At 37.5% G+C, this 14100-nt stretch overlaps 1 protein-coding gene across 1 annotated transcript in view; it reads right to left on the reverse strand.

Annotated features, from left to right (window-relative positions):
• MRPS27 (mitochondrial ribosomal protein S27) overlaps nucleotides 1-14100 on the reverse strand; it is a 163198-nt gene that overhangs the window by 43007 nt on the left and 106091 nt on the right. The window contains exon 5 of the mRNA XM_044662999.1: nucleotides 3109-3223. Within this exon, the coding sequence (XP_044518934.1) occupies nucleotides 3109-3223 (115 nt within the window). The remainder of the gene's footprint in view (nucleotides 1-3108; nucleotides 3224-14100) is intronic.

Here is a 14100-nt window from a genome sequence, read left to right on the forward strand (position 1 = left end):
TTACTTAAAAAATCCTAGAGAATCAATAAGAAGCTTGTAGAAATAATCAACAACTTTAGCAAAGTTGCAGGATACAAAATAAATGCACATAAATCATCAGCATTTCTATATATTTCCAACACATTAGAGCAACAAGAGGTAGAAAGAGAAACACCATTTAAAATCACCCTAGACAATATAAAATACTTGGGAATCTATCTACCAAAACAAACACAGCAATTATACGAAAACAATTACAAAACACTTTCCAAACAAATAAAACTGGATCTCAACAATTGGAAAGCCATTGACTGCTCATGGGAAGGATGAGCTAACATAATAAAAACGACCACTCTACCCAAATTAATTTACCTATTTAGTGCCATACCTATCAAATTACCAAAAACTTCTTTACTGAATTAGGAAAAACTATAACATTTCATTTGGAATAACAAAAGATGAAGAATATCAAGGGAAATAATGAAAAAAAATATGAAGGAAGGGGGCCTAGCAGTACCAGATATTAAACTATACTATAAAGCAGCAGTCATCAAAACAATATGGTACTGGCTAAGAGATACAAGGGAGGATCAGTGGAATAGACTTGGGGTTAATGACATCAGCAAGACAGTGTATGATAAACCCAAAGAGCCCAACTTTTGGGACATGAATCCACTATTTGACAAAAACTGCTGGGAAATTTGGAAAACAATATGGGAGAGATTAGGTTTAGAACAACATCTCACACCCTACACCAAGATAAATTCAGAATGGGTGAATGACTTGAATATAAAGAGGGAAGTTACAAATATGTTAACTGAACACAAAATAGTATACCTGTCAGATCTCTGGGAAAGGAAAGATTTTAAAACTAAGCAAGAGTTAGAGAAAATTACAAAATGTAAATTAAATGGTTTTGATTATATTAAGCTAAAAAGCTTTTGTACAAATAAAAACAATGTAGTCAAAATCAAAAGGGAAATAACAAATTGGGAAAAAATCTTTATAACAAAAAACTCTGACAGCAGTCTAATTACTCAAATACACAAGGAGTTAAATCAATTGTATACAAAATCAAGCCATTCCCCAATTGATAAATGGGCAAGAGACATGAATAGGCAATTTTCAGGCAAAGAAATCAAAAGTATCAATAAGCACATGAGAAAGTGTTCTAAATCTCTAATAATTAGAGAAATGCAAATCAAAACAACTCTGAGGTATCACCTCACACCTAGCAGATTGGCTAAAATGAAAGAAGGGGAGAGTAATGAATGTTGGAGGGGATGTGGCAAAATTGGGACATTAATGCATTGCTGGTGGAGCTGTGAACTGATCCAGCCATTCTGGCTGGCAATTTGGAACTATGCTCAAAGGGCTATAAAAGAATGCCTGCCCTTTGATCCAGCCATACCATTGTTGAGTTTGTACCCCAAAGAGATCATAGATAAACAGACTTGTACGAAAGTATTTATAGCTGTGATTTTTGTGGTGGCAAAGAAATGGAAAATGAGGGTATGCCCTTCAATTGGGGAATGGTTGAACAAATTGTGGTATATGCTGGTGATGGAATACTATTGTGCTAAAAGGAATAATAAACTAGAGGAGTTCCAGGTGAACTGGAAAGACCTCCAGGTACTGATGCAGAGCGAAAGGAGCAGAGCCAGAAGAACATTGTACACAGAGACTGATATACTATGGTAAAATTGAATGCAATGGACCTCTGTACCAGCAGCAATGCAATGACACAGGACAGCTCTGAGGGATCTATGGTAAAGAACGCTACCCACATTCAGAGGAAGAACTGCAGGAGAGGAAACATAGAAGAAAAACAACTGCTTGAACGCATGGGATGAGGAGGACATGACTGGAGATGTAGACTTGAAACTACCACACCAATGCAACTATCAACAATTTGGAAATAGGTCTTGATCAATGACACATGTTAAAACCAGTGGAAATGTGCTTCGGCCATGGGTGGGGGGAGAGCAGGGGGTGAAGGGGAAAGTAGGAGCTTGAATAATGTAACCATGTTAAAAATGAATATTAATAAACATTAAAAAAAAAACCAGTGGAAATGTGCATCGGCCATGGGTAGGGGGACAAGGGGGGGGATCGGAGGGGGATGAAGGGGAAAGTAGGAGCATGAATCATGTAACCATGTTAAAAATGAATATCAAGAAATGTTTAAAAATTAAAAAAAAAATAATCTAGGGACCAAATGGTTCTAGGAGGAATGGTTATTCCTTTTCTCCAAATTCTTTCATAGGGGAGTGGAGCAAGAAGCCAAAACTGCAAGATTTACCTATTCATTCTACCATGTACTAAACACTGTGTTCAGTGCTAAGAATTTCTGCCTTGGTATTTCCAGGACCTGACACATAATAGGTAGGTGGTGGATGGATGGACAGATCAAAGACAAAGACAAAAATGAAACCATCTCTATTCTCTAAGCCCTTAATTTTTTTGCAAGAAAAGAACAGGGAGAAAATTAAATAGAAAATACGGATGAGTAGGTACAAAGTAATTTCCTGGAGGAGGGCAGTAGTTACTTAGAGTAACTAAGGATTCTTGTCAGAGATAGTGCCTGAATTAAATTTAGAAAGAAGCTAGGGATTCCATAAAGCAAAGGTGAGCAAGGAAGCCAACGAGGAATAAAGCCTGTGTGAAGGCACCTCTGGAGGTGGAATTCAGTTAAAGAGAAGAGCTAGTAGGCCAAGATCAATGGTTACTAATGTTCTGCATTGATTCTGGTGGGATTTCTCTTATGCTCACTGGCTTCTTTCTTCTAAAAAACAAAAAACGAAAAAAAGACCTTGCCTTCTGTCTTAGAATCAATTCTAAGTACAGTTTCCAAGGCAGAAGAATAGTAAGGGCTAGGCAATTGGGGCTAAGTGACTTGCCCGGGTCATACAGCTTGGAAGTGTCTGAGGTCACAGTTGAACCCAAGACCTCCCATTTCCAGGCCTGGCTTTTACTGGCTTATTTCTGAAGTATGCTCAGGGAAAGGAGAGTTGTGATGGTTTTATCTTATATCTTAATATTTACCATAAAATGTTTGTAGGTCAGTAGACATACACAACAACATACAAATTCATCTGAGTCAGCTATAGCTACTCTAAGAACACTCACCTTATTGACGAGAGTATACAAGGCTTTGTCTTGGGCACCATATTTGAGGCACTGTCTAATCCAGCTATGCATGGTCCAGTCTCTCAGGTACCAGCAATTGGGACTGTGACGAAACCTAAAGCATATAGGAGTAGAGAAATGAGTGCAAACTATTAATTTCAAGTGTCCTAAGAATCCTCCTTCCTTCCCAAAGACATGAATGTCACAGATTAAGTCAACAAAATGGTAAAATAAACACCAATCAAATCTGAGGTTGGCACAAATGTTCTCTACTTTAAGTATGATACCCTTAAAAGGGAAAGAAAATGATAGAAAGGTGGGGGTTGGGAGGAAGGAAAAACTATGCCAGGCAGTGATTTCTCATATTTTGTTCAGCACTTCTAACATCTTGTTTTAATACAAAGTTTGTGTAAAATGCTTTCCTAAAATGGAGAATCTCATGTAAATACATGCATATATATATATATATATACATACACACACACACACACACACACACACACACATTTATTTAAAGGAGAAGAAGAATTTTACGCCCCATTTTGGAAACTGAAAATAAAACACAGAACAAAGATGGGAAGTGAAATAGCTGAGTAGCTCTGAAAGGAAATCAACTTTGAATGATACTGACATTTCTTTTAGGACTGAGAAAAATGCCTGGCTATTTCCTCACTAAAGCAAGAGAACATAGCAAAGATGAAAAATCAACCTGTCACCAAGTATTTATGTGCTAGGAATTCTACTTGAGTTCGAGAGATAATAGAGAAAATGCAAAAACAGTCCCTGCTCTCAAGGAAGTCACATCCTAAGGCAGGAGAAAACACAGATACATTAGGACAGAAGCACTGGGAGCTAACCTTAGAGAGGAAGACATGATCAACTAAGGGGAAGGGAAGAGGCCTCCTGCCCTTGAGCTGAGTTTGAAAAGAAGCCAAGAATTTTTTTTTTTTAAATCTTACCTTCTGTCTAAAAATGGCTATTATCCAATCTAAGGCAGAAGAGCAGGAAGGGCTAGGCTTTTGGGGTTCAGTGGCTTACCCAGGATCACATAGCTAGGAAGTATTTGAGGCCATGTTTAAATCCAAGTCCTTCCATCCCATGCAGCCAGGAATTCTAAGAGTTATAGGTGAAGAGGGAAAGCACATTGAGCATGGGGGATAGCCAATGTAAAGACATAGTGATGGGAACTAGAGGGTGTGAGGAACAGTATGGTTGGACCATTAAATATACGGAAGAATCAGGGTGTTAAAACTAGAAAGATAGATGAGAGGCCAAGTAATGAAGAGCTTTAAAAAAAAACAGAAAAGGCTGGGAAAAATAACTTCCCTTCCATCTGAGTCAATCCAAGAAGTAGTGGATAGAGTACTGGGCCTGGAATCAGGAAGAGCTGAGTTTCAAATTTGACCTCAGATACTTAATGGCTGTGTGCCCTTGGGCAAATCACTTATCTGTCTGCCTTTGTTTCCTCATCTGTAAAATGAACTGGAGAAGGAAATGGTGAACTACTCTCTATCTTTGCCAAGAAAACCACAAATGGAGTCACAAAGAGATGGACACAACTGAAAATGACTGAAAAACAACAAAAAAATGGGTGCAGGGCTCTATGCCAGGTACTATATAGGGAAAAGAGGAATGAGGCACAAATGCTCAAAATAAATAAGGTACAGCTATTACTCTTACAAACACATTTATTAAGTGCTTACAATGTGCAAAGCATTGTGCTACATGGGCAGCTAGGTGGCTCAATGGCTAGAACACTGGGCTGACTTGAGTTTGCCACTTTGGACATTTTCTAGTTAGGTGACCTTGGGCAAATCACTTAACTTCTGTTTGCCTCAGTTTCCCCATCTGTAAAACAAAGGTAATAATAGCATCTACCTCCTAGGATTGTTGTGAAGATCAAAGAAGATAATATTTGTAAAGTATTTAGCAGTGTCTGGCACATAGTGTTTAATAAATCTTTCCTTTTCTCTTCTTTCTTTCCCATCCTTCTCTCTCTTCCTTCTTTACTTTCTTTCTCCCTCCCTCTCTCCTTTACTTCCTTCCTTATCAGGATGTATAACATTCTCCATGAATCTTCACGTTGTGACTTCTCTGGATGAAAGAGAACATAGAAAATAAGCTCATCAAAACTACTATTCCTCAATTCTCACAGGAAGAAATGAAAACTATCCAATGTCATATGAAAAAAAAATGTTCCAAATCACTATGGATTAGAGAAATGCAAATGGAAATAGCTCTGAGATACCACCTCATACCTACCAGATTGGCTAATATGACCAAAATTGAAAATATTACATGTTGGTGGGGATGTGGGAAATTTGGGACTGTGAAATGATACAATCATTCTGGAGAGCAATATGGAACCAGGCTCAAAGAACCACAAAACTATGCATACCTTTTGACACAGCAATAGCACTACTGAGTGCTATTCCAAAGAGATCAGAGATAAGGGAAAAAGGACCTACCTGTATCAAAATATTATTAGTAGCTGTTTTTGTAGTAGCAAAGAATTGAAAACTGAGGGAAAGTCCATCACTTGGGGAATGGATGATCAAGTTGTGGTAGATGGTTGTAATGGAATACTATTGTACTGTAAGGAATGATGAACAGGATGAGTTCAGAAAAACTTTGTAAGATTTATAAGCACTGATGCAAAGTGAAGTGAGCAGAACCAGGAGAACAATGTATATAGTAACAGAAATATTATACAATGATCAACTGTGAAGATCTAAACTATTTAAACTGTAAGCAAATCTCTAAGAAAACCACAAGGGTCTCATCCTAGAAATGCTATCCACAGCCAAAGAAGAAACTGTTGGAATCTGGTACAGATCAAAGTATGCCATCTTCCACTTTATTTCCTTCATATATTTCTATTGTATGTGCATAGGCATTCTTTCTATCATGACATGAGGAATATGGAAATACATATTACACAAAAGTAAAGGTATATAACCTATATCAGAGTATTCACTGCCTCAGGGATGGGGAAGAGAAAGAAGGGAAGGAGGAAGGGAGAAAATAAAAAATGTAAAAAAATAACTCTCAAGTGTTTCTATGTGTAACTGAAAAAATTTTAAAAATTTAAAAAAAAAACCCACTAGGCCTTATTCAACCTCAAATACTCTGTGAACAATCCTGAATCAACGCCCTAAGAGTATAAGCTTGAGCTTTTTCTTCCCCCAGCCAAATGAACTACACATCAGACCATTCTAAGCCTTTGAAGGAGAAGCTAAAAGATAATTTCAGAAGCCAATTATCTGTTTGCAGGTTTTAGAATGTATAGTTGTCCTTTCTAGGAGGGCTAAAGCTAGCTCCTGATGAGCTTCAGAAGAAATCAATTACAAACGACTGCCTCCAACCTCATCCCAATTACTTTTTAAGCATGTGCCCTTCAAAATGTTCAGCAATTGTGAAAAAGAAGCTTCCTGCCCAAAGACGAAAAAATTCAAAACAGGAAAGGCCTTGAGGAATCAGATAATCTACTCCTTCATTCCCCACTGCCCATTTTACAGATGAGGAAACTAAAAACCAAGATTACCCTGCTACTCAGTGCCAGAGCTGACATTCTTGTGAACTCATCTCTTCTTATCCAATCTATGGCATCTCTCACCTACCATGCCACCTCTTACTGTTGCGAAATAAGGAAATAGAAATTTACCTTTTTTGAAAGCTGCTTTCTTGTGACTAATGGTTCACAGCAATAAACAAAACTGAAGCTCTCTAAGAAAGGTCTGTCCTAGATAATCAGAAGGCTGAAATTGCCAGGCTTCTCAGACATCTCTAGCTATAAGCCTAAAGATAAAACTCCACTTGGATTTCATAGTCTTGGCAACAATGCTTCTAGTGACTGTAATTCAAGTCTCATAGTTGTTATCAATATATGTCTGATAGTTTGTGGGTAAGGGAAGAGAAAGGGGAGTGGTAGGTGGGAATATAGCATTAAAAACAATGGAAATAAGCGCAACAGAGTTAAAAAAACCCTGGATCTGGAGTGAGCCAGAAGAGCTAGATTTAAATTCTGGTTCTGCTCCTACTGTGATCTTCATAATGAATTAATTTAATTAATAATTTGACAATGGTCAATAATATAAATTTTCTTGATGATTTTATTGTTTTATTAATTTTAATTATTTAATGGTCAATATAATATTACATTATTTATCACAATTGCAATAATCCATAGAATGACTAATGTACTACTGATATTAGTGATTGAACATTATAATTATATTTGTTAATAATCTATATTATATTTATAGATTATATTATTATATACACTATATACTAATTATACACACACATATATAATATTCTCTAGATTATTTAATTAAATTTTTTGAGCTTCAGTTTTCTCACCTGTAAAATAAGAGGGTTGAATTAAGATGGTGTCCCTTTCTACCCTAAGCCTAAGATATAAGGCCAAAATAGAGAGTTATTCAATTGAAACACATTAAGACAGGCGACAAAACCCTGAAATTGCTTAGAGGGAAGATGAAATAAAAGAGAAAGTAAATACAAAAAGATTATTTATGTAGAATAGTGTATAAAAGCTCAACATAGGAGCTCAATCTCAACCAGAATCAAAGAAAGCAAATAGCCTTTCTGCCACATATTTGGTTATGTCTTCAGGGCTCCCCTGCCACCTTCAGCTTTAAAAATAAAAGATGCTTATTGCTGAACAATGCTAACATGCTGCAGATGCCAGCAGCCTGGAGGCCTGGTAGCTTCACTAGTTAGTTGCAGTACTGGCTTGGCTGTTCCATATGAATAAACAAGCTTTCCAGAACATTTACCAGATTAGGAGAGCCACCAACCTTTTTTTTTTTTAAAAAAAAGCTTTTCCAACCTCTGCTTCTTCCTCATCAGGGAGTACTGTATCCAAAGACAATACAGACTGAGAAATCAGAGCTGAGTGGATGGTGGGGGTGGGGTGGAGGAGAGAGGAGGAAGGGAGGAAGGATGCCAAGGAGATGCCATTGGCTCTCTCATCCAGTCTGTTGCTATGCATCTTACCAACCAAGCTTGGACCCTGGAATTCAGTAACGACTATAACAAAAGCCTCCCCAAAGGAGAATTAACAGCAAGGAAGTGATAAGGGGATATTCATGCATCACAATATAACACTCAATTTCCTAAGCAAATCCTGGACATTCCCAATCCCATTTTAAAAGGACCCATTTCTCCCCTCCATAATGCTCTTGTAAACCATTTTTATATCAACTCTGAGGGCACTTGGCCCAACCATATTTTGATAAAATGATGCTCTAGTTACCTTTATAAGGTTCTTTAAGAAGGCTGTAGTCCTATAATGGATTCTAAGGCAAGACTTTTATCACACTTCAAAAGAAGTACTCTCAACTAAAGAGAGTTCTTTACTGGAGAGTGAATCATAGAATCACAAAATCCTGGAATAGGAAGGGACTTTGAGAGGCCATTCTCTCATCTAACAATCCAGTCTTTTACACCAGTTTTACATTTCTCAAATAACAACAATGTTCAAGCAGGTAAATCATAAATTCTTCAAAGCTCAAAATAATAAGTAATATTCTCCAAAAGTGTAAAACAAGGGATAGAAATATGAGCTATATTTAAGCAGAATTCTATTATTCTTTTTTGCCATATTTTCTATCATTCTGCCTAAGAAATTGGACTCTAAAATGACAATATTACAAGTGAAGGATAATAAATAGCCCAAGTATGATATTAGCACTGCCTGATAGAGGAAAACCTCTATCAGGAGAAGCAGATCCCTTATGGAGGACTGATGGGAAAATATGGACAGGAAAGTCACAGGATGAGGCCTGGAGGGGCTGTGAACAACATCAGTGGAATTGGTGGGGTACCTAGTAGTAAACTTGGAAAGATTCCAGGGAAAGAGGTGGAGAGAATAAGAGATTGGAAAATTGGATAAATGAGAAAACAAACATTTAAGGAAAGGGGATATTTTTAGCTGAGAAGAACAAAGACAGAAAGATTTCAGCTCCCATAAAGATAGAGAAGCAAGTGCTATTTTCATCTTAAAGCCTTAAGGGTTTTTGATATTGTGTTGATGAAGAGAAACAGCAAAAGTAACTGTTCTGTATCTAGTTGGCACTAGGTAGTTTTGAGAAGCCATTCCTTCTCTTTTTTTCTAGGACAGCTTTCCAGCCATTGAGGTCAGGACCAAGGACAGTCAACCTCAAACTTATGTAAGGGTTAGGACTCTTTCTAGGATCCCCAAAGGAAAAGAATGAGTAGAACAGAGAATAGCCAAGATTTAACTATCTATATATCAATCTCTCTATCATATTTTAAGGTCTATAAAGCATTTCATATGTTATCTCATTTGACCTTTACAATAATTCTCTGAGGGAAGTGTTATTTCCAGTTTACCAGCGAGAAAACTAAAGTTCAGTGATTTGCCCATGATAACACAGCTAGGAAGTATCTGAGACAAGATCTGAACACAGGTCTTCCTGACTCCATGCTCATCACTCTCTCTAGTATACCACCTACCTAACTCAAGTTATGGTAAGGTTTCTGACATGGCTTCCAATGCTCATTCAAATAAACTATTCTCATACTCTGAATCTGCAATGTTCCAATCACAATTCCTAAGAGTTGAGTGTGGGGCATGTTTGGAACCCTCTGATCCCAACACTTCCCCCTATTCTCTAGCCCTTTACTCTTGGCCACTCAGGAGTAATTAATTTTTGGAGACTTTAAGACTATTCCAGGGTCTAGGATAGGGTGATAGAGAGCGGATTATATCTAGTACCTGGAGAGGGGATTATATCTAGTACCTGGCCTGCAGGTGGCTTGAAGATTCCTGGTTTACAAGTAAGTAGATAAACACAATTATCAGATGGACAAGGAAAAAGAAGTACTTTTTGAGAGAAGTAAAGATAAAAATCTGAAGAACTGAGCAGTAAAGCTTCTGAACTTGGGCTCCTGAAGAAGCCTGTGTAATCTCTATCTCTGGATAATGATGCCAGACATTTTGCATAGGGATGGGATCGAGGTAAACATCCTCCTTAGGTTGCCACTAGCTCAAGAGTGATGTCACTCTAAGGAAGTGATGTGGATATGGTAGCAGGCTACAAAGAACATACTCCATAACCTTGATAAAGCACTTGACCCTGTCTCCTCATTGTGATATTGATGTTTTTTTGTTTTTTTTTTTGGTGAAGAGAAATAAAAAGGGCATAGAATTCTGCAAATGTGCTGTGTTAAATGAATGCAGAACAACAACACATTTTCTGAAATGAAGTTGGGTAATAGAAGAACAGGTTGCCCCTATCTTGTGAGCTGTTAAATTTATTAGGCCCTGAACTTGGAAAACAAAGCTGTAAGCCTGCCCCTTGAGTTATCTGTGGATATGGGAATATGAGATACCATGCCTAATATCCATGGTGAAAGGGGAGAATTAGATGTAAGATGGAAAAAGGAAGTTTTCATTCCCTCACATTCCTTTTCCTTTATCTTTCTTTTTAAAAACAAGTTTCACTGATCCTTTTGTTTTCTGGCACAGCACTTCCAGATATATGGAGGCTCCTCCATCCTCCACTCCCACCCCTATGTATCTTAGTAACAAAGAAAAATGGTTAAGGGGCAGCTAGGTAGCACAGTAGATAGAGTACCAGGCATGAAGTCAGGAGGACCTAAGTTCAAATCTAGTTTCAGATACTTCCTAGCTCTGTGACCCTGGGCAAGTTACTTAATGCCAGTAGTCTAGTCCTTATCCTGATTATGTTTCAGAATTGATGCTAAAACAGAAGGTAAGGGTTTAAAAAAAGATTAGTTAAGCAAAAAACAACCAAATGCAATATCAGTTTGGACTTTTCTTATGCCCCTGAGCTAGGTATAGTCTCCCATACATGTCCCCTTTAGCTTGCTTCTTTGAATTGTCTTCCTCTAGATTGTAAGCTCTTTGAGGGCAGGGACTGACTTTTCTGAATTTGCATCCCCAGCACTTAGCTCAGTGTCTGGCACATAAAATTTGCTTAATAAATGCTTACTGAATGATGGATATATATAATTCTCACCAAAAGGAAGGAGGTGCACCTCATCAATTGATCTATAGGACTAAAAAAATTGGTCACTACAAATTTTCATAGGTTGGTTTCCATTATCATGTCCTTTTCCTTCACATTATTGTACTAATATACATAGGATTAGAGATTTGCAGTCCAAAGGCACCTTACAGATCAAGTCTAATCACCTAATTTTGCGGATAAGGAAGTTGAGGCCTACCTGGGATCACACAGTAAGTGTCTGAGACAGGATTTACACATTGCTAACACTACTAACACACCAACCTTAGCTATATTCTTGCCAGCGATGTCTCTCTTAATTTTAAGTGAAACACCAACTCACAAGTCCTCTTCAGCTATTACTTCCATATAACAATTCTTGCTGGTCTCTGGGTTTAAAAAAAAATTGCCAACTCCCCGTTTTCTATACATACAGGCAGGATTTGAACCTGGCTCTTACTTACACCAATTCCAGCAGTCTATTCCAATTTACTGTACTACCTCTTCTATAGATAGAAATTGCCAAAATGTATTAAAAAATGTATTCTGTGATACATCCTATAAAAAGTGAAAACTAGGAGGTCATGGCTAAACTAATGACAGCTGGCAAGCATTTACTGAGGAACTAATGAAATCAGAGTCTCTCCTCCTGAGTCACTGCCTCGTCATGGTGAAGGGGCTTGTGTAGCTCAATGAAACAATGAGCAATGCCATGCAGGGTCACCCAAGATGGATAGGAAACAGTGGAGAATTCCGACAAAAGGTAATCTGATGGAGAAGGAAATGGCAAACCATTTCAATATCTTTGCCAAGAAAACTCCATGGATTGCATTAAAATGATAAGAGATGACACTGGAAGATGAGTCCATCAGGCTGGAAAGCATCCAATACACTACTGAGGAAGAGCAAGAACAACTACAAGTAGCTCTAGTACTAATGATGAAGCTGGGCTAAAGCTGATGGTGACAAAAAGAAAGTTTGATGCTGTAAAGATTAATATTGCATAGGCACCTGGAATGTAAGATCTATGAACCAAGGTAATCTGGATGTGGTCAACGGGGAGATGGAAAGATTAAATACTGATATCTTAAGTGTCGGCAAGCTTAAATGGATGAGAGTGGATGAATTTAATTCAGATGATCATTCACACACACACACACACACACACACACACACACACACACACACACACTCACTCTTTTATGGGCAAGAACCAACCCTTAGAAGAAATAGAGTAGCCTATATAGTCAATAAAAGAATAAGAAAAAGAATATTGGGCTATAATCTCAAAAATGACATAATGATATCTGTTCAAATCCAAGGCAAACCACTCAACAACAGTAATACAAGCCAATGATCCAATCACTGATGCCAAAGAGGACAATAAAGTTCTATAAAGACCTATAACATCATCTAGAAGTTAACACCAGAAAAAAAGGGGAGGGGGTGCAGACAACATTTAGAATACATGACTGGAATGCTAATGTAGAAAATCAAAATTCAGAATTAAATTGAGGAAAGTAGAGGAAATCATTGGCCTAAGTATGAGCTAAATATCAAGGGAATGTTTCATGCAAAAATGGGCATGATAAAAGAAAAAAATTGTAGGGATTTGAAAAAGAAGAGATAATGAGAATATACAGAACTACCCAAAAAAGATCTTAACATCACCTTAGGTAACCCCAATAGTGTAATTACTGATCTAGACTCAGACATTCTAAAAAATGAAGTCAGGGGGTCTTTAGGAAGTGTTGCTAGCAGTAAGGCTAGTGGAGGCAATGGAATTCCAGTTTGGCTTTTTAAAATCCTAAAAGATGATTCTGTTAAAGTGCTGCACTCAATATACTGTTAATTTGAAAAACTCAACAAAGGCTACTGGATTGGAAAAGAAAAGGTTACAGCCTAATTCTAAGGAAAGGCAATGCCAAAGAATGTCCAAATTTCTGAAAAATTGCACTCATTTAACATGCCAGCAAAATTATGCTTAAGATTCTGCATGCTAGACTTCAGCAATATGTGAACCAACAATATCAGAAGAACAGGCCAGTTTTCAAAGAGGCAAAGGAACTAGAGACCAAATTGCCAATGTTCACTGAGTTATAGAGAAAGCAAGGGAGATCCAGAAAAAAATTCTACTTCTTTTTCACTGACTACACTAAAACCTTTGATTGTGTCGATCATAACAAAATATAGCAAGCTGTCAAAAAGGCAGTTGTACTAGATTATCTTACTTGTCTCCCAAGGAACCTACATGCTGGTCAAAAAGCAACAGTTAGAACTGAACACAGACGAACTAATTGGTTTAAGATTAGAAAAAGAGTATGACAAAGCTGTATATTTTCAAATGCCAGGTTGATGAATCAAAAGCCAGAATTAAGATTGCTGGGAGGAACATCAATAATCTCAGACATGAGATACTACTACTCAGATGGCAGAACGTGAAGAAGAATTAAGAAGCTTTTTGACAAGGTTGAAAAAGTAGTGTGGCCTAAAGCTTAACATGAAAACCCCCCACTAAGATCTTGGCAAATGGTCCCATCATTTCCTGGCATACAGAAGGTTAAAAAAGGGGAAACAATGCTAGATTTTATATTCTCAGGTTCAAAGAGCACTGTAGATGGAGGCTGCAGCCATGAAATTAAAAGATACTTCCCACTCAGAAGGAAACCTATGGCAGATCTGAAAAGCATACTAAAAAGCAAAGATGTTGCCTTCCTGAAAAAGGTCTTTGTAATCAAAGCTATGGTTTTTCCAGGAGCAATATATGATTGTCAGAGTTTGACTATAAAGAAAGCTGAGTGCTGCAGAATCCACACTTTAAAATTGTGGTGCTGGAGAAGACTTGAGAATCCTTTTGACAGTTAGGAGATCAAATCAGCCAATAAAGAAACTAACTCAGACTGTTCACTAGAAGGCCAAATACTGAAGCAGAAGCACAAAGCAGAAACACACAAAAAAAGTATTTAACTTTGGC

Source organism: Gracilinanus agilis, chromosome 1 (assembly GCF_016433145.1).
Source record: "Gracilinanus agilis isolate LMUSP501 chromosome 1, AgileGrace, whole genome shotgun sequence".
In the NCBI taxonomy this organism is placed as follows: Eukaryota; Metazoa; Chordata; class Mammalia; order Didelphimorphia; family Didelphidae; genus Gracilinanus; species Gracilinanus agilis.